Source organism: Thalassophryne amazonica, chromosome 14 (assembly GCF_902500255.1).
Source record: "Thalassophryne amazonica chromosome 14, fThaAma1.1, whole genome shotgun sequence".
Lineage (NCBI taxonomy): Eukaryota > Metazoa > Chordata > Actinopteri > Batrachoidiformes > Batrachoididae > Thalassophryne > Thalassophryne amazonica.
In genome coordinates, this window is record NC_047116.1 from 33,400,755 (window position 1) to 33,428,374 (window position 27,620).

General features: G+C 43.4%; 1 protein-coding gene across 1 annotated transcript in view; it reads left to right on the top strand.

Moving 5' to 3' along the window:
• LOC117524883 (activin receptor type-1C) overlaps window positions 1–27,620 on the top strand; it is a 67,890-nt gene that overhangs the window by 31,462 nt on the left and 8,808 nt on the right. Inside the window, exons 3-5 of the mRNA XM_034186701.1 lie at window positions 23,973–24,215; window positions 24,311–24,541; window positions 24,621–24,788. Of these exons, the coding sequence (XP_034042592.1) occupies window positions 23,973–24,215; window positions 24,311–24,541; window positions 24,621–24,788 (642 nt within the window). The remainder of the gene's footprint in view (window positions 1–23,972; window positions 24,216–24,310; window positions 24,542–24,620; window positions 24,789–27,620) is intronic.

Genomic DNA, 27,620 nt, shown 5'->3' on the forward strand with positions numbered 1-27,620 from the left:
AAAAAGGTCCACTTCCGCTGCACCATATTTTTGCCAGATCATTTGGACCACAATTGGGTTCAGTCTCCACTCTCCCGGTGGTGGTTTCTGTCTGGAGAGTAAATCCGCTGCACTGTTCTGTACACCGGGCAGATGAACTGCTCTGACACTTTGAAGGCGAGGCAACGCCCATAAGAGAAACTTCTGAGTTTCTGCCAATGAGTGATTGGACTTGGTGCCCCCCTGATGGTTTATGTGATAGACTGTTGACGTGTTGTCTGACCGGACAAGAACATGTCTTCCTCTCAGGGCCGGGAGGAAATGCTTGAGAGCCAGTCGCACAGCGCGAAGCTCCAGCACGTTTATGTGTTGGAGTCTCTCCTGAGGACTCCAGACACCCCTCACCATCCTGTGATTCCACACGGCCCCCCAACCTTTGAGTGATGCATCTGTAACAACCACCTCTCGGCGAGAAGGAACAGAGCCTATAGGGACACCCTTGCAGATGAAGTCCACGTTCCCCCAGGGTTTGAGGTGCAGAAGGCACTGGTTGGAGAGTCGTACAAGCCTGTGCTGATGCAACTTTGAGTTGAGGCCTAGGTTGTTGATCCAATTCTGTAGGGGATGTAAGAACAGAAGTCCCAAAGGTACCACTAGCGACATTGCAGTCAATTTGCCCATCAACCGGAGCAGCAAACCAAAAGGCAGCGTCACAGCCCATTGAATGTGTGAGACGAGACGAATTACATCGTCCACTCTCTGCGGGGATGGCGATGCAGTCATAGTCAGGGAGTTGATGGCAATGCCGATGAAGTTCGTTTGTTGACTGGGAACAAGAGAACTCTTTGCAAAGTTCACTGTGAGTCCTAAATGAGAGACATGGTTCAGCAGAAGAGCTGTGTCGTTGTGCGCCTGCTCCTGAGTCGGAGCGCAGACAAGCCAATTATCTAAGTAGGGTAGGATTCTTAATCCAAGAGCTTGCAGTGGGGCTAGTGCTGCAGCCATGCATCTGGTAAATGTACGAGGGGCGAGAGAGAGGCCGAAAGGAAGCACCCTGAACTGGTATGCCTGACTTTCGAAAGCAAAGCGGAGAAACTGCCTGGGATGAGGCGCCACTGTCACATGGAAATAGGCATCTTTTAAGTCGACACTTGTGAACCAGTCTCCTGGTGTGATAGTTTGAAGGACGTCTACTGTGCGGAGCATGTGAAACTGCAGCACTTTGATATAACGATTCAGACGTCGGAGATCAAGGATAGGACGAAAGCCGCCATCCTTCTTTGGAACAAGGAAGTAAATTGAATAGAACCCCCTGAGCTGGTCTGAACTGTGTGTGAACTGGCTCTATGGCCCCCTTCTCCAGGAGTTCCAAAATCTCCCGTTGTAGGGCAGCAGACTTCACCGAGTCGGAAACAACAGTCATCCTCACCCCATTGAACTTTGGAGGACGACATCTGAACTGAATTCTGTAACCTTCGAACAAGGTTGAAATGACCCATGGGTCTTGAACTTGAGCCTCCCAGTGGCTGAGTTGATTTCATGAAAAACGGCTGGGGTCCAAACATTGGCAGTCAGACCCGACCACCTCTGCCTCGCATCCCTGAGGACCTCTGGGCGCGATTACTGGAAGCTCTGTGAAACCGTTCAGTTCTCGGGGGTCTGCCCGTAGGCTCACGAAAGGCAGGGTGCTGGGAGAGCTGGCCCTCAACTGCAAAAGCACGTGCAGCTCTGGGAGTTGGCGGAAGCCTGGATGTAGAGTGAAAAGCTGTAGCACGTCTGACTGGCTGAGGTCTGGAAGACTGGTGTAGGTCAACAAACTGTTGCTGAGATTTACTAGCCTCAACAGCACGCTCCAAAGTTTGTTGGGCCGCAGGTCCAAATACTTGGCCTGGAATTACCGGCAGCGAACGGAGTGTGCCTCTGCAGGATTCGGACAGGGGGGACTGCGCAAGCCACACCTGACGTCTAGTGATGGTAAGGGTTGACATCAGTCTGCCAAGCTCTCTGGACATATAAGCAAAGGTTTGGAGTGAGGCATCACTAAGACTTTGCGTAGCATCATCAACCTCTGCCTCCCTCAAAGACTTTCAGAGGGCAAGGGCTAAATGGGACAGTGAGTTGCCTAGGCGACCGATGCGAGCAGCTATGTCATAGCTTTTGGTGAGGAGGTCATCAGTGACCCTACACTGAGGACGTGGGCAGCGGACATCCGGCCGAGCAGCATCAGCTGGAGCCACAACCAGGTGATGAAACAGGTCAATGATTTGGGGTCCGCCCAACATCGGTGGAGCTCCTCGATATATGGTTGTGAAACTGGAACGTTGAACTCAGGCTTTTGAGTGACTTTGAAAAAGGCACTTGAAGCGGTGGTTTCCGCAGGGGGATTGTCGACCCCAAGCCTGGATAAAGCCAACTGAACAGCTTGCTTGACAAAGGATAGTCCAGGTCCGGTTTGCGGCATGGACTCTGCCTCAGAGGTATGAGAGCCCACTAATGAATGGCTTGGAGAAAGACCCCTCTCATCCTCCACACAGTTTATATCACTAGTCATGTACAAGGAATCAGTTGCAGCAATAGACACGACATCTTCCTCCTGCTGAGTAACTACATTGGTCTGATCAGCCTCATTAGAGACAACAGGAACTGTCACTGCATCCCTAGGCTGTAGATTCAGAAGCAAGGACTTAATCTGAGCAAACTCAGAAGTCAACGTTTCGACCTTTTCAGCCAATGCATTGTCATGAGTAACCTTCTTAGCAGAAGGGGCTCCTACATGTGGGCATTTACTTCACTTAGGTTCCTTCCTGGGGCTGGAGGCCAAAGTCGCACTAGATATTCCACTTTCCAATGCCGCAAGTCTAGCAGATCTCTCTGCCAGTGGCATGCTGGCACAATTAAGGCAGGCATCACCAGTCAGGGCTTCCCTCAGGTGTCCGATCCCAAGACACGAGGGGCAAAACATATGTCCATCATCTGGGCTCAAGGGAGCCAAACAGGTACTACAGCCATGCAACAAAGGCCCTGTCAACATTGTGGACTGTGTGCAGATGGCTAACGCAAGCCCTGATGGTTACAAATGGAAAGACAAAGCGTGAATCACACGCAGTGTAAATAGTAACACGAGGCACGACGCGTGAAGCACTCACAGCCGTCGACTTGACACGAGGCACGGAGCGTGAAGCACTCACAGCCGTCGACTCGACACGAGGCACGGAGCGTGAAGCACTCACAGCCGTCGACTCGACACGAGGCACGGAGCGTGAAGCACTCACAGCCGCAGACTCGGCACGAGGCACGGAGCGTGAAACACTCAGTGTAAAAGCTAATACGAGGCCCGGAGCGTGAAGCACTCACAGCCGCAGACTCGACATGAGGCACGGAGCGTGAAACACTCACAGCCGCAGACTCGGCACGAGGCACGGAGCGTGAAACACTCACAGTGTAAAAGCTAATACAAGGCCCGGAGCGTGAAACACTCACAGCCACAGTAATAACACGATGCACACAGCCGAAAAACTCACAGCCCAAGTGCTAAGTCACTTAGAGCAACGACGACAACACTAGCTGCTAGCGGAGCTGTTAAACTTAGCAAATGGTGGCAGTGCAGACGAAGTACTTCAAGAAGTGGAAAACACTCACGGCAAGCCCAACACAGTACACTATACTGGTTCTGATACACACACTACCACGTAGTTAACGCGGTTAGTGACACAACTAAACAAATAGCCAGCTTTCATCGAAACAACACAGCTAATGTGCACAGAGGAAAATACCCAGCAGGGCAGCGGCAAAGGCGCGCACCCGGCATTAAGGAAGGTGTACCCACGACAGGCATCAAAGAATACAAAAAATGGTGAAGCCGTGTCTCGCAGCCTCTGGAGGACGTGTGCAGTGCACGTAGCTCCAACCGAAGGTGGGTTGCGAGGCTACAAGCGAGAGCGGCAATCGCAGCTAAATGCGTTCTCAACCTCTAAGAATGCGAGAATGTAGAAAAGAAGCGAGCGCTGGGTGCGTCTGGTATATAAAGACAACCAGTGACTTTGTTGGTATATATTCTCGACCTCTGTGCTGCGCAGAGGACAAGTTGGGACATGTCCAGCTCTCCACAATTTCTCTTATACCCACTCGACTGGTAAGCACTGAAAGCCGAGATAGGCATGTCCAAACTTGTCCTCTAACACTCCGAAATGGAGGTGTTCCTTTGTCTCGCTTCCAAAGCGAATCGGTCGTGACGCGCGAAGCCTCCGCGCGGCTTTCCATGACAAAATCTCTGTTAAAAGTGAAATCTGCCGGAAAATGGCTGATGTCCAGCTCTTGTGATAACCAGAGAAAGAACACACGATGGTCTCGTATCCACAGAGCCATCCGTTTAGAAATGATCCAGTGGTTTATGCCTTGTCGTCGCAGCTCGGAGCACGGCGCACCGACCGTCCTTAAAGGGGTCCTTAAAGCTGTAGTTAAAGTCCTTATTTTCTGTGAAGCCCGTAAAATTTTCACCGAAAGCCAGATAAATTTTTCGAATGGTTTCCAGGTGCCAGTCTCTAACAGCTTCTGAAAAAAGTCCTTTTCATTCCGCCATTTCCAGACAATGAAAATCCGACGAAGGGGCGGGACCACTCCTTCCCAAGGCGTGCTCACAGGTGAATGACGTCACCGACAGGCGTGGAAAAACTCACGCATGCGCACGAGGGTTCAAGCATGTCTGACGTAAAAACATATGAATGAAATCCATATAGTTTTGAAAAAAATAAAAAGGACCGTTACTTTATGGACAGACCTCGTATATGTTCTCCACTCATATTGCAATAGCCAATCACAGATTAGCCTTTCTGTCCATCATTTACCTGTATTTTGGCATGCTTGGCGCCAAAAAGTTATGTTGCATCCAAAAGGATCCAAAAAGGCTAGGACCAAAAGTTATATTGGATCAGTTCCCACTGACCAATAGCGTTAGAGCTTACTGCCAACAGCTAGCAAATCAGAGCGCGGCATACGAAGGTCAGGAACTAGCTGACAGACGCTGGTTGAAAAATGGCAACAAACATATCAACAACAGCAGAAAATCGTCTGCCAGCGAGGTTTGCTGAGTTCACAGGAACTGGTGGAAATATTGAACTCCAAGGATGCCAAAAACACTAAGAAGGTAGACAAGCACGCTACTGACGTTTTAGAAGCATTCATCGCATCAGAATCAATCATATGCTGTTCACAACAAAATAAATTGATCTCATTTACTTGACTCTTTGTTGTTTGCTTAATTTGGGAGGGGGGTGGAGAACATAAAAAGTGATGGATGGCAAGTCGTCCAACATAGAGAAATATTGGATTCAGAAAAGTTATATTGGACGAGGCGTAGCCTAACCATATTTGGACTCCTTACCATCCATTATTTGTATAATATATATATACACACAACCACAATTCCAATGAAGTATCCATTTCAAAATGAGCAAATATTTGCACAAAAACAATAAAGTTTATCAGTTTGAACATTAAATATCTTGTCTTTGTGGTGTATTCAATTGACCATAGGTTGAAGAGGATTTGTAAATCATTGTATTCTGTTTTTACTTACATTTTGCACAACGTCCCAACTTCTTTGGAATTGGGGTTGTACATAAGTATTCACACCCTTTGCTCAATACTTTATTGATGCACCTTTGGCAGCAATTACAGCGTGAAGTGTTCTTGAATATGATGCCACAAGCTTGGCACACCTATCTTTGGGCAGTTTTGTCCATTCCTCTTTGCAGCACCTCTGAAGCTCCCTCAGGTTGGATGGGAAGCGTCGGTGCACAGATGTTCAATTGGATTCAGGTCTGGGCTCTAGCTGGGCCACTCAAGAACATTCACAGAGTTGTCCTGAAGCCACTCCTTTGATATCTTGGCTGTGTGCTTAGGGTCATTGTCCTGCTGAACAGACAAGGATTTTGAACTGTACTGTCTCTCTGTACGAACATGTATAAATTTACACTAAACACTAAATAATTTCACAGTAAAAAAAAAAAAAAAGTGAAAATAAAATGTGATCAGTGAGGACTTACAGAGCTGGGATGAGGTCGAAGGCTGACTTCTTGTGAAAGCAGACCACTCTGGTCACTGAGCAGCAAGCAGCTGGCACTGAATGGCATTAAGAGTGGCCCTTTGCCAATACTTTGTCCAGCACAGAGAGCAGTGTAATACCCTTGCAGTTGTTGCAATCCCACTTTCCCAGAGAGGATTGAGATGATTTCTATCTGCCAAATGGTAGCAAAGATTTTTGGCAATTCCAGAAGAATGGCGACTCCACTAACCTGAAGGTGCTCTGCCCCAGTACCACAGAATAACCCAGACGTGGTGGTTTGCAGCTCAGTGGCAGATCAGACATCAGAAACCTGGCACCAGAGATATTTTCCCCATTCTGATTGTTGGTTTGAACTTCAGTAGATTCTCTTCACCATCTTTCCATGTGTATATTCATTATTTTTCCACTATATAATTGGCTGATTACTAGCTTCGAACAACATTCAAAAAAAAAAAAAAAAAAAAAAAAAAAAAAAGACATAGCATAGTTTAGTTGTAAAAAGCCTGTGAAATGCTTTATGTGCATAAAAAATATACAACCCCTGGCAAAAATTATGGAATCACCGGCCTCGGAGGATGTTCATTCAGTTGTTTAATTTTGTAGAAAAAAAGCAGATCACAGACATGACACAAAACTAAAGTCATTTCAAATGGCAACTTTCTGGCTTTAAGAAACACTATAAGAAATCAAGAAAAAAAGATTGTGGCAGTCAGTAACGGTTACTTTTTTAGACCAAGCAGAGGAAACAATTATGGAATCACCCTGTAAATTTTCATCCCCAAAACTAACACCTGCATCATATCAGATCTGCTCGTTAGTCTGCATCTAAAAAGGAGTGAACACACCTTGGAGAGCTGTTGCACCAAGTGGACTGACATGAATCATGGCTTCAACACGAGAGATGTCAATTGAAACAAAGGAGAGGATTATCAAACTCTTAAAAGAGAGTAAATCATCACGCAATGTTGCAAAAGATGTTGGTTGTTCACAGTCAGCTGTGTCTAAACTCTGGACCAAATACAAACAACATGGGAAGGTTGTTAAAGGCAAACATACTGGTAGACCAAGGAAGACATCCAAGCGTCAAGACAGAAAACTTAAAGCAATATGTCTCAAAAATCGAAAAATGTACAACACAACAAATGAGGAACGAATGGGAGGAAACTGGAGTCAACGTCTGTGACCGAACTGTAAGAAACCGCCTAAAGGAAATGGTATTTACATACAGAAAAGCTAAACGAAAGGCATCATTAACACCTAAACACAAAAAAACAAGGTTACAATGGGCTAAGGAAAAGCAATTGTGGACTGTGGATGACTGGATGAAAGTCATATTCAGTGATGAATCTCGAATCTGCATTGGGCAAGGTGATGATGCTGGAACTTTTGTTTGGTGCCTTTCCAATGAGATTTATAAAGATGACTGCCTGAAGAGAACATGTAAATTTCCACAGTCATTGATGATATGGGGCTGCATGTCAGGTAAAGGCACTGGGGAGATGGCTGTCATTACATCATCAATAAATGCACAAGTTTATGTTGATATTTTGGACAATTGAAAGGATGTTTGGGGATGATGATGCCACAATCTTTTTTTCTTGATTTCTTATAGTGTTTCTTAAAGCCAGAAAGTTGCCATTTGAAATGACTTTAGTTTTGTGTCATGTCTGTGATCTGCTTTTTTTCTACAAAATTAAACAACTGAATGAACATCCTCTGAGGCCAGTGATTCCATAATTTTTGCCAGGGGTTGTATATATAAAAGTTTTGCTGATATTACATGAAAAAATATTGAGCAAGATTTGCAGTCTTTTCACTTTTTGTCGCCATTCAGTCATATAATTGGACAAATTCATTGACAAAAAGTCATTACAATGTTGAAAATTAGCAGCAACCACCGATATTCACTGCTTGACCCATGCATGACTGAAAGTAAATCCCTTGGAGTTGCAGTTACATATTGTGAAGTCCTGATTGAAAATACTTTTAATCATGTACTACAGTATAAAAGCGACAGCCACTCAATAATTTTTTTTTTGTATATCACAGGAGACCCCTTAAATAATTACACTCAACAAAAATATAAACGCAACACTTTTGGTTTTGCTCCCATTTTGTATGAGATGAATTCAAAGATCTAAAACTTTTTCCACTTACACAATATCACCATTTCCCTCAAATACTGTTCACAAACCAGTCTAAATCTGTGATAGTGAGCACTTCTCCTTTGCTGAGATAATCCATCCCACCTCACAGGTGTGCCATACCAAGATGCTGATTAGACACCATGATTAGTGCACAGGTGTGCCTTAGACTGTCCACAATAAAAGGCCACTCTGAAAGGTGCAGTTTTGTTTTATTGGGGGGGGGATACCAGTCAGTATCTGGTGTGACCACCATTTGCCTCATGCAGTGCAACACATCTCCTTCGTATAGAGTTGATCAGGTTGTCAATTGTGGCCTGTGGAATGTTGGTCCACTCCTCTTCAATGGCTGTGCGAAGTTGCTGGATATTGGCAGGAACTGGTACACGCTGTCGTATACGCCGGTCCAGAGCATCCCAAACATGCTCAATGGGTGACATGTCCGGTGAGTATGCCGGCCATGCAAGAACTGGGACATTTTCAGCTTCCAAGAATTGTGTACAGATCCTTGCAACATGGGGCCGTGCATTATCCTGCTGCAACATGAGGTGATGTTCTTGGATGTATGGCACAACAATGGGCCTCAGGATCTCGTCACGGTATCTCTGTGCATTCAAAATGCCATCAATAAAATGCACCTGTGTTCTTCGTCCATAACAGACGCCTGCCCATACCATAACCCCACCGCCACCATGGGCCACTCGATCCACAACATTGACATCAGAAAACCGCTCACCCACACGACGCCACACACGCTGTCTGACATCTGCCCTGGACAGTGTGAACCGGGATTCATCCGTGAAGAGAACACCTCTCCAGCGTACCAAACGCCAGCGAATGTGAGCATTTGCCCACTCAAGTCGGTTACGACGACAAACTGGAGTCAGGTCGAGACCCCGATGAGGACGACGAGCATACAGATGAGCTTCCCTGAGACGGTTTCTGACAGTTTGTGCAGAAATTCTTTGGTTATGCAAACCGATTGTTTCAGCAGCTGTCCAAGTGGCTGGTCTCAGACAATCTTGAAGGTGAACATGCTGGATGTGGAGGTCCTGGGCTGGTGTGGTTACACGTGGTCTGTGGTTGTGAGGCTGGTTGGATGTACTGCCAAATTCTCTGAAATGCCTTTGGAGACGGCTTATGGTAGAGAAATGAACATTCAATACACGAGCAACAGCTCTAGTTGACATTCCTGCTGTCAGCATGCCAATTGCATGCTCCCTCAAATCTTGCGACATCTGTGGCATTGTGCTGTGTGATAAAACTGCTCCTTTCAGAGTGGCCTTTTATTGTGGACAGTCTAAGGCACACCTGTGCACTAATCATGGTGTCTAATCAGCATCTTGATATAGCACACCTGTGAGGTGGGATGGATTATCTCAGCAAAGGAGAAGTGCTCACTATCACAGATTTAGACTGGTTTGTGAACAGTATTTGAGGGAAATGGTGATATTGTGTATGTGGAAAAAGTTTTAGATCTTTGAGTTCATCTCATACAAAATGGGAGCAAAACCAAAAGTGTTGCCTTTATATTTTTGTTGAGTGTACGTAGTGTATATAATTGTAAAGGTGAAAAGTGGTAACACATTTGACCTATTTAGAAATATTCTGAATTTAGAATTATTTTCAAAAACCTTAGGCACATTTTGTGTTTAGAGCCTTTGCACAGTACATGAATGCTTATTCTCATGCTGAGTAAGAGTTGCACTGTGTCTTATATCTTGCCTGTTGGTCCAGAGGACAGAAGCAACTTGACTCTTACGACTCTTATTTGCACCATATTTAATGTGGCCTATTTTGGACACATGGCAGGATATGTATTTAGGCAAAAGGCTAAAGATGTCTTAGGAAACTGTGATGGAGTTCACTCTGCACATTGATCCATCTGCAGGCTGCCCTTGTGGTCTTTTCATGCTTTAGGCAAGTGGTCCCCAGCTGGTTCCAGTAAGTGCCGTGAGGGTGCAGGTTTATCGTCAGCAATTCTTTTCACTAATGGATTTCTTCCTACTACCCACATTGGTGTTAATCACTGAAATCAGCTGATGGAGTCAAAGCTCGCCATGAAAACCTGCACCTTCTTAGCCCTTTTTTTGGAGCACTTCAGGACCACTGTAAAGTGCATCATGTCTTTTTTATGATGTGCATCATACAGTGCACATTTACCTGCATGATGTTTCTATACACTGTATAGTCATGACATCAGTATCACGTGACCCGACATCAGGCTCCAAACAAAGCCCTGTTAGGAAAAAAAAGTAACTTAGCTTTTGTCAGTAGAATAAAACAAAAAAGAAGGTAAACTCAAGCTGAAACTGCATGGGTGTGCATAATCAGCCCAGTCTCATGCTTTTTTACGTGCTCCCATCACGAAATGTCACATTTTCATGACGCAGATTTTTTTATTTTACTACTTCTGACCCTACACCTTCCTCTAACCATAGCCCTCACAGACCCCCCGTATCACCCCACATTTCGTGCTCCCATCACTAAATTCATTTGTGGTCCCGACACGAAAATGTGGCGCTTTTCATGGCAGTATCACGTACCATAGATGAATTTACTTTTCATGATGCCATCATGAAAAGGCGTGAGATTGGGTTGGCATAATCTTACCCAGTTCTCACTTGAGATGGAAGAACCGAATGAACTAGATATGTGTGACAAGGATTTTGATCCCCCAGGATCATCCTGGATCTTGTATGTGTACGATGAATAGCAGCCTGGAAAGCCACCTTCTCTGTTATAAAATGGTCCAGAATCCACATCTTAATCCTGATCAATGCTAAAATTAAATGGGTTCCTCGATTCTGAAAGACTGATCATTCTGCAAAGATTTTTTTTTTTTTTTTGGAGTTTGGCTCAAAACGCCTGGATGCAGTCCCTCTGACAGCCTGACAGATAAACAAGCAAAAAAAAAAAAAAGCTGCTGGAAACAAAAACTGTCAAATCGTAGGGATCTACAAATATCAAAACTTTGAAAGTGCAAAACCTCTTCTTTTTTTGCACACCAATGTGACTATTAATGCAAAAGTCATTGATATTCTATCCCACAGTTGGTATTGACTCAGAAACGTACAGGTCAGTGACTGCAAACAGCCCTATGTATTTTTTTTCTTCTTCTTCTTCAGCTATCATCTGGCCACTCACAGAGAATCAAGGTCAGACAAAGAAATACCAAGCCCTGTTGCATACAAGGTCTGGTTAAACACCGGTGTTCCACACATGGCAGCTGATGTAAAAGCTTGTTGTGAAAGTGAGGTTGTGGTGTACGAGGTCTGTTAGAAAAGTATCCGACCTTTTTATTTTTTTCAAAAACCATATGGATTTGAATCACGTGTGATTGCATCAGCCAAGCTTGAACTTTCGTGCGCATGCGTGAGTTTTTTCACGCCTGTCGGTTGCGTCATTCACCTGTGAGCAGGCTTTGTATGAGCAGTGGTCCATCCCTCTCGTCAGATTTTTATTGCGAATAAATGTCTGAACGATTTGGAGCTTTGCTGCATCAATTTTTTCCAGAAATTGTGAGAGACCTCCAGGTGGACACCATTCGGAAAATTCAGATGGCTTTCAGGGACGATTTTATGGGGATTACACAGATTAAGGAGTGCTCCAGCCGGTTTAAAGACCGCCCACAACTGCTGAGAGCACGCCGCACTCCGAGCGCCGATCGACAGGCTGAAACAACCAGATCATTTCCAACGTGAAGGCTTTGTTGATCCGGGACGTCGTCTGACTTACACAAAAATGGCAGGAGACGTGGACATCAGTACTTTTTCGGCACAGTCCACTGTTACAGGAGTTTTTTTCATGGAAAGAGAAGCAGAGGGATGCGCCACGGAGCCGCTCATGGCGCGGCACAAAACCACCTCTGTGTTGGTCTCACAGGACGGCTTTGAGATGGCTTTGAGATGGCTTTCGGTGGTTTTTCAGTCGTGTGATTATCTGAAAAATTGTGGATGAGCCTGGACATGCCAGAACATGTCCTGTGAGGCTTCATCATGGCATTGCTTTGCGCCATGCGGCACCGCCGCGACGCGCGGAATTCCTCCGCTCCTCTTTCCATGACAAAAACTCCTGTAACAGTGGAATGTGCCGTTCATTTCCAAACTGGATGCTGTGTTTTATCCGGGACGTCCTCTGACTAGCACAGGAATTGCGGAAGACCTGGACATCAGCACTTTTTCAGTGGAATGTGCCGAAAAAGTACTGATGTCCACGTGTCCTGCCATTTTTGTGTAAGTCAGACGACGCCCCAGATCAACAAAGCCTTCACGTTGGAAATGATCTGGTTGATTCAGCCTGTTGATCGGCACTCGGAGCGCGGCGCGCTCTCAGCAGCTGTGGGCGGTCTTTAAACCGGCTGGAGCACTCCTTAATCTGTGTAATCCCCATAAAATCGTCCCTGAAAGCCATCTGAATTTTCCGAATGGTGTCCACCTGGAGGTCTCTCACAGTTTCTGGAAAAAATTGGATGCAGCAAAGCTCCAAATCGTTCAGACATTTATTCGCAATAAAAATCAGACGAGAGGGGTGGACTACTGCTCACACAAAGCCTGCTCACAGGCGAATGACGCAACCGACAGGCGTGAAAAAACTCACGCATGCGCATGAAGGTTCAAGCTTGGCTGATGCAATCACACGTGATTCAAATCCATATGGTTTTTGAAAAAAATAAAAAGGTCGGATACTTTTCTAACAGACCTTGTATTTTAAGACTGTCCATGACAAAAATGAGTATGTGCTTTCTTCAAAATGTGCATTTTGTTGGACACATTTTGTCATCCAGAGCATTATGTTGCAGTAACTCATAGTTTAGTTAGAGACACTTACATCAAGTCATAGATATTTCCATCAGATGGTTAATGGCAGTACGATTTGGCAGAATTTGATTTGCTCTGTCAGGGATTTAAAATATCTCAGCTAATCCAGTCAGCATACAGGATTTTGCTGAGAGAGCAATTTCTCCACTCTGTAGCCCAACAAATGTGAATAACTATACAAAAATGTGAATTACATAAGGAGGAGTTTGTGAGAGTTTTCACAGCACTTGAAACTAATGGTCATGGTAAACACATTAAATATTAAAGAGAACGGTTTGCCCCTGTGGATGTTGGGAGCATGTGTTGGCGGTGTGCCTTGACATGTCTACCATACTAAGGACCGCCTTGGGTCCCGGATTGCAACCACCCAACAGACAACTGTCCCATCCTCAGCTCTTGAAAGTAGCCTATCTTCTGCAGCCAGGTGAAAACATGCATGTCCCTTTGGTTTTCTCAACATAGCTACTGGGGTCCTCAATACTCGATCATACTCACAGAAATGTATCACATGGCTAAAATGTCATAGCTGAAGCTTTCTCATTATGCAAGTGGTAGAGAACCTTGAATCTTCAACTGGACTGGGTTGCGTCAAGCAACCCAGTCCAGGGTAAAACCTAGTCAAAGGGTAAAACTAAGTGGCAAGTGAAGTCAGTTTTTTCCTATCAAAAGTACATTTTGTGGATGTCAGTGTCTTTGTATTTTTCTCACAACAGAGGAAACGTGGCACAAAAAATTTTTATTAGTTAGAAGACTACCCCGTCCAATTGATGAGCATGTGTTATGTCTTCTCCAGACTATCAGCTATTTTTTTTACTTTATTGTTATTGAGTTTAGAAAATGTTACACCATGTACATTAGAGATGCAAAGTATTCTGTATTCACAGACATTCACCTATGTACATGTACATGTTATAATAATATACAATGGAAATGAAGCAGAATTAAGAACACAAAAACAAAAATAAAGCTATGCAACACTTATGGATATAACAAACCCACCATGGGCCTCCATCTCTCTGTGAAAAGTTCTCTCTGCAATCTTAAGGAGTATGTGATCTCCTCCCTCTGATAGATCTCTCTAACTTTCTCAATCCAAACAGTGACTATCAGCTATTTGATAACATGACTCGTGTGTCACATGCACCCGGGGCACAGTGAATCACGGCACAGTGAATCAGTCTAGAAAGTGATTTACTAAGCCCCAGTATCAAGTGGATGACAAATATTACTTGTTGAAGAAGTTTATTTTTCCATTTTTCTATAATTTGTGTATATAAACAACTGTTTTCACGTTTCAACAGAAATTATGACAATTGTATTTCTAATAGTTTCTAAAGGACTTATATCATTATATAAGACCCTCATACATTACATAGATGGTTTGCTGGATTATAGTTTGTATATGCGTCATCATAAATTTAATAATTTTGAAGAAATCTTTATAATCATGCGTTTTTTTTAATTATACGAGGTCTGTTAGAAAAGTATCGGACCTTTTTATTTTTTTTCAAAAAACATATGGATTTGAATCACGTGTGATTGCATCAGCCAAGCTTGAACCTTCGTGCGCATGCGTGAGTTTTTTCACACCTGTCGGTTGCGTCATTCGCCTGTGAGCAGGCATTGTGTGAGCAGTGGTCCACCTCTCTCGTCTGATTTTTTTTTGCGAATAAAATGTCTGAACGATTTGGAGCTTTTCTGCTTCAAATTTTTCCAGAAACTGTGAGAGACCTCCAGGTGGACACCATTCGGAAAATTCAGATGGCTTTCAGCAACGATTTTATGGGGATTACACAGATTAAGGAGTGCTCCAGCCGGTTTAAAGACCGCCCACAGCGTGTGAGAGCGCGGCGCACTCTGAGCGCCGATCGACAGACTGAAACCCCGCTCAAACAACCAGATCATTTCCAACGTGAAGCTTTGTTGATCCGGGACGTCGTCTGACTTCCACAAAAAAGGCAGAAGGCGTGGACATAAGCACTTTTTCGGTACATTCCACTGTTACAGGAGTTTTTTTCATGGAAAGAGGAGCAGAGGAATGCGCCACGGAGCTGCTCATGGCGCGGCACAAAACCACATCCATGTTGGTCTCATAGGACGGCTTTCAGATGGCTTTCAGACGGCTTTCAGACGGCTTTTGGTGGCTTTTCAGTCATGTGACTATCCGAGAAATTGTGGATGACCTGGACATGCCAGAACATGTCCTGTGAGGCTTCATCATGGCGTTGCTTTGCGCCATGCGGCTCCGCCACAACGCGCAGAATTCCTCCGCTCCTCTTTCCATGACAAAAACTTCTGTAACAGTGGAATGTGCCGTTCATTTCCAAACTGGACACTGTGTTGATCCCGGACGTCGTCTGACTAACACAGAAATTGCGGAAGACGAGGACATCAGCACTTTTTCGGCACATTGAGACAGACGTGCGGAGGAATTCCGCGCTTCGGGACGTTTCCACATGGCGCAAAGCAACGCCGTGATGAAGCCTCACAGGACATGTTCTGGGATGTCCAGGTCATCCACAATTTCTCGGATAGTCACACGACTGAAAAGCCACCGAAAGCCGTCTGAAAGCCATCTTGGCTGATGCAATCACACGTGATTCAAATCAATATGGTTTTTGCAAAAAATAAAAAGGTCCAATACTTTTCTAACATCGTATTCTAAGTTGATTCACTGTGCCCTGGACACTGATTCCCTGTGCTCTGTGAATCAGTGTCGGGAGCACTAGTGCAGCAGCTAAGAGAATATTTAGATAGCAAGCACCAAAGTTGGCACAAATACTCCTTAGACATTACTCTTTTGAAAAAAACAATTGGCCACTTGAGTTTTCAATAGGCGGCCAGGTAGGGGTTAATTGAAGAATTACACAGGGGTCAAAATTAAAAATGCTCAAGTCATTTTGAAAACTACACCACATTATTTGTCTGATCGTAAAGAGTCCAAAAAGGTATAGTTTGGATGATCTATGACTGAATGATCAGGAGTTATGGGGTAAAAACAGCAAAAATGGTGACAAAGGTCAGTTTCAGTTTGTACAGGGGTCAAAAGTTAAAGTTGCTCCAGTTTTGGAGAAAAAATATGCAAATTATTGGTTAACAGGGTTTTAAAAAGGAATAGTTTGGACCATGTATCATGCTTAGTTATCATGTTACGGGGTACCATATGTCACATGTCATAGAATCCAATGGATGTTGACCTTGTTTGACCTTTACTTTGGAGACCAAACATTCAACACAATCAAAGCTATTCCATTTATTAATCCTATTAGCTCAACCAATAATTTGCATCACTTTTTACCAAAATTGAAGGAACTTTTTGACCCCTGTACAAACTGAAACTGACCTTTTTCACCATTTTTACTGTTTTTACCCCATAACTCCTGATCATTCAGTCATAGATCATCCAAACTATACCTTTTTGGACTCTTTACGATCAGACAAATAATGTGGTGTAGTTTTCAAAAATGATTTGAGCATTTTTAATTTTGACCCATGTAATTCTTCAACTGACCCCTACCTGGCCGCCTATTGAAAATTCAAGTGGCCAGTTGTTTTTTCAAAAGAGTAATGTCTAAGGAATATTTGTGTCAACCTTGGTGCTTGTATCACCATTTGCACGATTGTTTCAGTGATCTGCTGCACTACACAGTGAATCAGAAATTTTAAAATAGATTTTAAACACTTGTAAATTACACTTGAATGAATGCGGTCGCTGTATCGGACCGTCGTGGTGAAGAGAGAGCTGAGTAGGGGGGCAAAGCTCTCGATTTACCGATCGATCTACGTTCCTCACCTATGGTCATGAGATTTGGCTCATGACCGAAAGAACGAGATCGCGAGTACAAGCGGCCGAGATGAGTTTCCTCCGCAGGGTGGCTGGGTGCTCCCTTAGAGATAGGGTGAGGAGCTTGGTCACTCGGGAGGAGCTCGGAGTAGAGTCGCTGCTCCTTCACGTCGAAAGGAGTCAGTTGAGGTGGCTCGGGCATCTTTTCCGGATGCCCCCTGGACGCCTCGCTGGAGAGGTGTTCCGGGCACGTCCCACTTGGAGGAGGCCCTGGGGAAGACCCAGGACACGCTGGAGGGACTACATCTCTCGGCTGGCTTGGGAACACCTTGGGGTTCCCCCGAGGAGCTGGGGGAGGTGTGTGTGGATCGGGAGGTCTGGGCGGCTTTGCTTGAGCTGCTGCCCCCGCGACCCGACTCCGGATAAAGTGGAAGAAAATGGATGGATGGATGGATGAATGAATGGTTTATTCGGGCATTATGAATACATTAACATTCCAGCACTGCCAATATCCAGTTCATCCAGTCCAATCAGTCCGAAGAGGGGGGGGAACTTATGTATTCCCACTCCCCTTTTTCAGTCACATTAATCAGTCAAACTCAAAGGTCACAATCCGAACGTTATCAACAATATAAACACAAAGTTCAACTTATTTCATTAGATACATATCCACTAGGGCTGCAGCTATCGAATATTTTTGGAATTGAATATTCTATCGATTATTTTATCGATTAATCTGATAAAAAGTACCATTGTGTTTTTAAACAATATCAGTAGTGGCAGGGCTCTCCCTAAGCAGTGGCACAATGTTGCTGTGCCATCATGCAGATTTTTAAGTTTAGGGTGTTCCCTTTCTGTTTTGCCGGGTTATTAATTATTTCATATTAAGAGTTTGAGCTTTGCCAAACCATAAGCCCAGGCAGTCTGTGAAATCTTCAGTCTGCGGACAGTGCATTCTTTTTTCCTTCTTATTGCATATTTCATTTGTACTTTTTATTACTGTGATTTATTCAGTGTTTAGTGTATATTTATACATGTACAGAGTGTAGCTCAAACCAAAGTCAAATTCTTTGTTTTCTGTGGGTACTTGGCGAATAACACAGCCTTTGAAAAACGGCTGTGGATTACAGCTTTTCCACAAAAGCTACCTGTTGATAAAAACTCTTACCAAATCTGAATTAAAGCTTTTTTTTTTAACCATTAAACTTGACTCAATTAAAGTGCGCGTCCTTTCGCTTCATCTGCGGAGGTGTACAACGGCCAGTGGAGCAAAACGTGTTTTTTTTAATAATATATACAAACATACTGCTTCACTTTAAATGCGCAATAAGTCCGTTTTAGACGATCCTTTCTCTTAAAAGGTTTTATTTTACTCAGCGTGTGGCTTTGTAAACTTGTAGCATCGCCTGCTACGTTGACTAGCGCTATGGTCTTTTTCTGTATTTTTTTGTGGGAGCGTTACAGCGCCACATACAGGCCTGGCGTATGTATTACAGCTTTAAATGAACATTTTTTGTAATCGAATTATATCGAATTACTCGATGAATCGTTTCAGCCCTAATATCCAGAGATCACACTCGAGGAGAAATAAATAACACAGCTTTATAAACAATAACTTGCTGTATTAAATCCACAATAGAATGACCTAAATCTGTGCATAATGTGTTTATGCTGTCACAAAACAACATTTCTGATCCACTGTGCCCTGGTTCCCATTCTGGAGACTGTGAGTTTAACTACACAACTAGTTCACAATTAGTTGTGTATTTAAAGTGTACTCACAAGTATACTTTTATAAACTAAAATGTGGGCCAATTTACGAGGTCTGTGATGAAAAAGCGGTCCTTTTTATTTTATTTTTTTCAAAAAATAAATGGATTTGATTCATATGTTTTTACGTCAGACAAGCTTGAACCCTCGTGCGCATGCGTGAGTTTTTTCACGCGTCGGTGACGTCATTCGCCTGTGGGCAGGCCTTGAGTGAGGAGTGCTCCGTCGGAATCTCTTTGTCTGAATAGCCGCTGGAGACGGCGCGCGTTGCTTTATCAACATTTTTTCTGGACCTGTGAGGGAGATCCGAGTGGACGCTATTCGAGAAATTAAGCTGGTTTTCGGTGAAAAGTTTAACGGCTGATGAAAACATTCTAATTTAAGGCTTAATTCACCCAGGACGTCGTGAGAGAACAGAGAAGATTCAGAACAGGCCGGCATGAGGACTTTATGCGGACATTCCACTGTTTAAGGACATTTTGTAATGAAAGACGTGCGCGCAAATTTGCCGAGTTGTTTCCGTGACGACTCGGCGAATCTGTGTGCGCCGCGACAGGAAAAACACCTCTGTGTTGAAAACCATTTGTAAAATTCAGGCGGCTTTTGATGGCTTTCAACAAGTGAGTAACAGAAATTGTTTAACAGCTTGGGCATGTTCCAACTTGCCTGTTAAGATTTCCAATGGAGGTGTTTTTCCTGTTGCGACCCCCCGCGGTCGGGTCCGGCCCGACATGCGACTCTGCCAGCACATTCTTTCATTACAAAATGTCCGTTAACAATGGAATGTCCGAATAAACTCCTCATGCCGACTTCTTCTGAAAGTTCTCTGTTCTCTGACGACTTCCTGGATCAACAGAGCCTGAAATGTGGAAGTTTTCAACTTGAAACGGCGAGACGCTGCCGCCTCGGAGCGCCGATCGCCGTCAGGCACCGTGGGCCGTCCTTACGGCGACACTACCAGACCAAAATCTCTCATCAGCCGTTAAAATTTTTACCGAAAACCAGCTGAATTTATCGAATGGTGTCCACTCAGTTGTGCCTTACAGTTTTTGAAAAAAATTCTATCAAACAAAGCAGCAGTCTCTGACCCATTCCTAAACAATGAAAAATTGACGAGAGGGTGGGCGACTCCTCACTCAAAGACTGCCCACAGGCGAATGACGTAACCGACGGGCGTGAAAAAACGCATGCCCACGAGGGTTCAAGCATGTCTGATGTAATCACATGTGATTCAAATCCATATGGTTTTTGAAAAAAATAATAAGGTCCGTTACTTTTATCACAGACCTCGTATTCTCAAGAAGTATTGAAGTAGTACAGTACAAAGTTTACTTAGTAGATGTGAGGTTTTTGTTGTTTGATTAGGGAACCTTAGTGTGCTGCCTCAATGTGGGCAAACCTTGAATTCTGTTCTCAATTAATTATATTTTATCTGAACTTCTGAAATATTTCTCTTTTGAAAGCTGCAGCTGTCTGCATCTTCAGCACAATTCAAAAAAGCTTTTCAGCAAAACTCAGTTTTATTGGTAGTAATAAAAAAAACAAAAAACAAAGGTTGGCCTTGTACCACCTGCTTACTTTTGACTTTAACTAATGGCATGTACTTGGCAGAGAGGAATTTTCTTGGCCTCTTCAAGTCAAAACACTTTAACTTGCACAGATAAGTTTGCATCTGACAATTTTTCAGTGTTCCTAAATTTTCCAATTGCTGTAATGGAAGAAAAACACCAAAGACAAGCTCTGAAATTAAAGACTTCAGTACCAGGTGAAGCTGGTCGTGAATAATTAATAACCGGCGGACTTTACACCAGACTGAAGCTAGCAAACAGCACAATTAAAAGCAGACACATGAATGCAGACTGAAAAAAATAATGCAATGCTGAAATACCCTCGGACACATGAGCCTTGTGTTCTTTATAATTTGCAGTTGTCTTACATACAATTTGTACATGTTCAGTGAAGCCCCTCTGTTAATCAGTCAATCAAAAATAATTTTTATGTTTTAACAGCATCTACAGGAGGCTTTGTGTGTACATGAGCTTTTGACAAAAGCGGAAGTTGTGCAAATCAAGGAATACGAGGATCTATTAGAAAAGTATCCGACCTTATTATTTTTTTCAAAAACCATATGGATTTGAATCACGTGTGATTGCATCAGACAAGCTTGAACCTTCGTGCGCATGCGTGAGTTTTTTCACGCCTGTCGGTTGCGTCATTCGCCTGTGAGCAGGCTTTGAGTGAGGAGTGGTCCACACCTCTTGTCGTTTTTTTCATTGTTTAGGAATGGCTCAGAGACTGCCGCTTTGCTTGATCAAACTTTTTTCAGAAACTGTGAGGGACATCATCACGGCGTTGCTTTGCGCCATGCAGCATCGGCGCAACGCACGAAGCCTCCTCTCCTCTTTCCATGACAAAAACTCCTGTAAAAGTGGAATGTGCCGTTCATTTCCAAACTGGACGCTGTGTTTTATCCGGGATGTCATCTGGCTAGCACAGGAATTGTGAAAAGACGTGGACATCAGCAGTTTTTCGGCACATTGAGACAGACGTGCGGAGGAATTCCGCGCGTCGTGGTGGTGCCGCATGGCACACAGCAACGCCATGATGAAGCCTCACAGGACATGTTCTGGCATGTCCAGGCACATCCACAATTTCTCGGATAATCACTCGATGGAAAAACCACCGACAGCTGTCTGAACGCGATCTCAAAGCCATCCTGTGAGACCAAAACGGAGGTGGTTTTGTCTCGTTCCAGTAGCGAATCCATCGTGACGCGCAAAGCCTCCGCTCGGCTTTTCATGACAAAATCTCTTGTTAAAAGTGAAATCTGCCGGAAAATGGTTGATGTCCAGCTCTTGTGATAACCAGAGAAATTGCACATGATGGTCACGGATCCATACAGCCATCCGTTTAGAAATGAAATGGTCGCTCAGCCTGTCGATGGCGGCTTCAGAGCGCGGCGCACCACCAGTCGCTCTGGGCCGTCCTTAAAGCGACAGTAACACTCCGTAATCTCTTTGAAGCCCATAAAATTTTCACCAAAAACCATCTGAATTTCTCGATTGGTGTCCACTTTGATGTCCCTCACAGTTTCTGAAAAAATTTTGATCAAGCAAAGCAGCAGTCTCTGAGCCATTCCTAAACAATGAAAAAATCGACGAGAGGGGTGGACCACTCCTCACTCAAAGCCTGCTCACAGGCGAATGACGCAACCGACAGGCGTGAAAAAACTCACGCATGCGCACGAAGGTTCAAGCTTGGCTGATGCAATCGCACGTGATTCAAATCCATATGGTTTTTGAAAAAAATAATAAGGTCGGATACTTTTCTAATAGACCTCGTATTTGTAGATCACCCTCTGTGCATTTGCTGGTATTGAGTCAAATGTAACTCCATAGGAAGTTAGCTTTGAGTTAGTGGAAGTTAGCGCGCACGCTAACACCACAAAAAGTGTTATCAGGTTACAGAAAGAGCATTTTCAGCTTTAGATATGTTTATTTCTCGCTAGCTTTTACATAAAATATGACAAAGAGCATATATTTACACACAGACGAGACAACGTTTTGCAGCTAGCTACTGGCCTGTGACGTCACCATGCTAACGTCCAAAAATGGCGTTTTCAGTTTTAGAAGTGTTTATTTCTCGCTAGCTTTTACATAAAATATGACAATGGATGTATTTACACACAAATGAGACAGAGTTTTGCAGCTAGCTACTGGCCTGTAACGCCACCATGCTAATGTCCGCAAAATAAGTTCATAGGTGTTATTAGGTTCCAAAAATGGCGTTTTCAGTTTTAGAAGTGTTTATTTCTTGCTAGCTTTTAGATAATATATGAGAGACCTGCAAATAAACACAAAGCAAAGCGGTTTTGAAGAGACCAGCCACTGACATCACGGTGCAACCCTACTCTGATTGGCTGTCATCCCCCGCCACTCAAAAACAAAACAGAACAGATTGAAACAGAATGTGACTTTTTAACCTCTTAAAATAGCTCTTAAAATATGTCAAGGTTAGTCATCTTTGAACTTGTTCAAGATATGTGTCCCAAGAAGTTTTCCTGTGAATTTGAAAACTGTGGCAGTAATAGAACTGGACTTATGCTGAACACAGACAGACAGACAGACGCTGGGTCTTCGCAATACCCGATGGCCATATGTTGGCCTCGAGTAACTAGCAACTTACAAACTAAGGTAAAGAAGAGAGTGCAGGCGGGGTGGAGTGGGTGGAGAAAGGGGGCAGGAGGGATTTGTGATAGAAGAATATCTGCAAGAGTGAAGGGCAAAGTTTACAAGACAGTAGTGAGACCAGCTATATTGTACGGCTTGGAGACAGTGGCACTAACAAAAAGGCAGGAGGCAGAGCTAAAGATGTTGCAATTTTCTTTATGAGTGACGATGATGGATAGGATTAGGAATGAACATATCAGAGGGACAGGTCAGGCGGGATGGTTTGAAGACAAAGTCAGAGAGGCAAGATTGAGATGGTTTAGACATGTGCAGAGGAGGGACCCAGGCTATATAGGGAGAAGGATGCTGAGGATGGAGCCATGAGACAGTAGGACACAGCACATCCATAAACCTCCTCTTTGGGAGGTTTATGGATGTGCTGAGGGAGGACATGCAGGTGGTTGGTGTGACAGAGGAAGATACAGAGGACAGGGTGAGATGGGAATGATTGATCTGCTGTGGCAATCTGTAACGGGAGCAGCCGACAGACAAAGAAATGGTAGAATTTGAACATTTAAAAACTTAAAACTATTAAGTGATTAGCAAAATAGTTGATTAATAACTGATTAATCATTGCAGCGCCACACTAAAACCAAAGTGGAACTCAAAAAACAAACAAACAAAAAAAAGCTTAAATATGAACATGACATGGACTGTAGCTGTTATCTTGGCTGAATTTTGTGTTACATGTGTATTTTCAACAACCAGCAAAAGTGTATCTAAAAAAGTCAGTCATTAAGCATAATGCAGTAGAACAGAGGTCTCAAGCTGATTCCTGAGAGGGCCAAGAGGATGCAGGTTTTCTTTGCAACCACCAACTCCACCAGGTGATTTCACTGATTAACTGATTCTGTCTGCTCGAAGTGATGTTCATCAGTGAAATCACCTGGTGGAGTTGGTGGTTGGAAAGAAAACCTGCACCCTCTTGGCCCTCTGTGGAATGCATTTGAGACATCCGCACTCTCTGCAGTAGAGTTACATAATGTGTAATAATTAGCAGCATCAACCAGGGGGCACAGCAGTCACAGGGAGGTGAGTGAGAGTGCAGACGGGGCATTTAAAGACTCCAGCTCCTACGCCTCACTTGTCATCAGAAGTAATCATTTTGGGGAGCGGTGATGTTCTAACAGTGTTGGGGCGTTTGTGCATTAACGTGCTCATTGTGTACGGGTGTGTTATCAGAAAGGCCTTTAGAAGAATCCGGATGGAGCAGACTGGAGCTGTCCGCGGTGATCCTGGTGCCCTCCTGCCTCCTCTGTGTGGGAATCCTGCTGGGTGTGTTTGCCGCACTGGGTCACCGCTGCGCCTACAGCAGAACCCACAAGCAGGACCTAGAAGAACCACTGGATGACCAGCTGCTCATGTCACCTGGCAAATGTCTCAAAGATCTAATCTATGACATGAGCACATCAGGCTCTGGTTCAGGTATGAGGAGTGACTGTGACCTGCTGAAATAAAATCCAAACATCCTCCACTTCTCGTCAAGCTGTAGGTAGAAACGTGTGCCTCTTGTGTGTCAGGGCTGCCACTGCTGGTTCAGCGAACCATCGCTCGGTCCATCGTCCTGCAAGAGACCATCGGGAAGGGTCGATTTGGGGAGGTGTGGCGGGGAAAGTGGCGAGGAGAAGATGTGGCTGTGAAGATCTTCTCCTCGAGGGATGAGAGGTCCTGGTTCCGTGAGGCAGAAATCTATCAGACTATCATGCTTAGACATGAGAACATCTTGGGCTTCATTGCTGCAGACAACAAAGGTGTCAGATCATATCAAGACCTCCTTATGTAACAAATTCTGATCACTCACTGAAAAAACATCTTCTTGTCCTTTTGCAGACAATGGCTCTTGGACACAGCTGTGGTTGGTGTCAGAGTATCATGAGCACGGCTCGCTGTTTGACTACCTGAACAGATACACCGTGTCCGTGGAAGGCATGATCGTTCTGGCTTTGTCCGTAGCCAGTGGCCTGGCGCATCTTCACATGGAAATCATTGGCACGCAAGGTAAGGCTGCATTAGTGAATGAAGACCGAATCTGAGGACAACAATTCAGTATCAGGGAATATAACAAGATTATCACACGTGTGTCCAGCATGGACCAAATCTCATGAGTCACAGCAGCATAGGATCACCATAGTGGAGGCTATTCTTCCTGGGTTCCATTCAAAGACAAACAAGAAAAATAATCAAACAGTCAGGTTAAAACACAAAAATATACAGTAACAAAGATCACATATACAGTCCATATAAAATATAAAATTAGGATTAAATAAACCGTCCTCTGTGTATGACTGTATTCTTAAGTATACTGGTTCTAGGCCGAGATAAACTGAACTGACAGCTTGAGGCCTCTCTGGTATTATGCCAACGTCTGTCAATGGTGAGTAGTAATTGTTTGTCTGTGAACAGCCTGGAGCCCACAATTTTTCATATATCGTTATGACATTTTTGTTTTTTTTACTCAAAATTCATATTCTGATAGGTAAGAACTGGTTGAATTTTCAAGGTCATGGGTTAAAGGTCAAAGTCAGGAAAAATCTTGAACAATTGGAAAAATCCCTATCTTTAACATTGAACAAATTTTCAAAAAGTCATAACTCTGTCAAAAAGAATCACATTACTTTCATATTTGAGAGCTTTATGTAGGATGGTATCTTTTATCGACTGACAAAGTTTGATCCGGATCTGATCCAGATTACAGATTTTGTGGCCATTTAAATTTAACATTGGAAACCCCATTTAATGTATATTTTAAATTCCGTCTTAAACAAACGTGACCCAATCACTCTCATATTTGAAAGCGAGGTGCAGACTGGTACTCACTATCACCTGATAAAGTTTGATATGGATCTGGTCCAGATTGTAGATTTTGGGGACATTTGAATTTAATATTAAAAAGCCCATGTGGTGTACATTTTGCATTTTATCTCAATCAAAAGTGCCTCAATTACTCTCGTTTTTCTGTTATCGATTTACCTACACCACCAAAATTATTCCTGTTTGTCTATCTTCTAGTTATCAGTCAGAAGCCAAGTGCCAAAAAGCAATGACAAATTGTGCATCGCAAAGATAACCAATGTTTTGTGAAAATTATCTGAATAACAAATTCAGAACTAATTCAATCACATCTAATTTAGCTTATGAAAAGCCACTTCTAACAGGACTTTGACCTTCAAAATTTTTTCCAAGGTAAAACTTTGTTGAATTGGAAACTAATGTTGGTGGAGGTTTGCGCTGTATGAGCGCGGTGCTCTAGGAGAATTTTATATGTTTACCAAAGCAAACCAATGAGGCGAAACTACATAAGGACGTTCCAAGTGTATATACCTTTGCCAAAATCCAACAGTCTTGTTTTTATGTTGTCTCTGTTAACATTTTCTTTTTTTTTTTTTTCTTTTTTTTTACCACGTGCATCAATGAAGCGTGCTAGCAGGGTATTGCTTTCATTGGCATGTGTGTCTGTGGATAAGATAACTCAAAAACAACTGCTGGACCAATTTATTTTAAATGTGGTAGAAATATTTCTTGGTTAGCTATCTAGAGGTGATTTGATTTTGGAGCTGTTTGGTCAAGGTGAAGGAAAACACATAGTTCTTATTTATTAATTTATTTATTTGTATAGCTCAACAACCAAGAAGCTGAGATGGATGATCTAAAGTATATATTGATCAACAAATTATTTGTGATTGATTGGTGTGAATGACTTTGTAATGAAGTCACACAGATGTCATATGATGAAGGTGTATATAATCCAAAATGCCATTACAGACATACAGTAGTGTTCAGAATAATAGTAGTGCTATGTGACTAAAAAGATTAATCCAGGTTTTGAGTATATTACTTAATGTTACATGGGAAATAAGGTACCAGTAGATTTAGTAGATTCTCACAAATCCAACAAGACCAAGCATTCATGATATGCACACTCTTAAGGCTATGAAATTGGGCTATTAGTAAAAAAAAGTACAAAAGGGGGTGTTCACAATAATAGTAGCATCTGCTGTTGACGCTACAAACTCAAAACTATTATGTTCAAACTGCTTTTTTAGCAATCTTGTGAATCATTAAACTAGTATTTAGTTGTATAACCACAGTTTTTCATGATTTCTTCACGTCTGCGAGGCATTCATTTTGTTGGTTTGGAACCAAGATTTTGCTCCTTTACTAGTGTGCTTGGGGTCATTGTCTTGTTGAAACACCCATTTCAAGGGCGTGTCCTCTTCAGCATAAGGCAGCATGACCTCTTCAAGTATTTTGACATATCCAAACTGATCCATGATACCTGGTATGCGATATATAGGCCCAACACCATAGTAGGAGAAACATGCCCATATCATGATGCTTGCACCACCATGCTTCACTGTCTTCACTGTGAACTGTGGCTTGAATTCAGAGTTTGGGGGTCGTCTCACAAACTGTCTGCGGCCCTTGGACCCAAAAAGAACAGTTTTACTCTCATCAGTCCACAAAATATTCCTCCATTTCGCTTTAGGCCAGTTGATGTGTTCTTTGGCAAATTGTAACCTCTTGTCTTTTATTTAACAGAGGGTCTTTGCAGGGGGATTCTTGCAAATAAATTAGCTTCACACAGGCGTCTTCTAACTGTCACAGCACTTACAGGTAACTCCAGTCTTTGATCATCCTGGAGCTGATCAATGGGTGAGCCTTTGCCATTCTGGTTATTCTTCTATCCATTTTGATGGTTGTTTTCCGTTTTCTTCCACGCGTCTCTGGTTTTTTTTGTCCATTTTAAAGCATTGGAGATCATTGTAGATGAACAGCCTATAATTTTTTGCACCTGTGTACCTTGTATAAGTTTTCCCCTCTCCAATCATC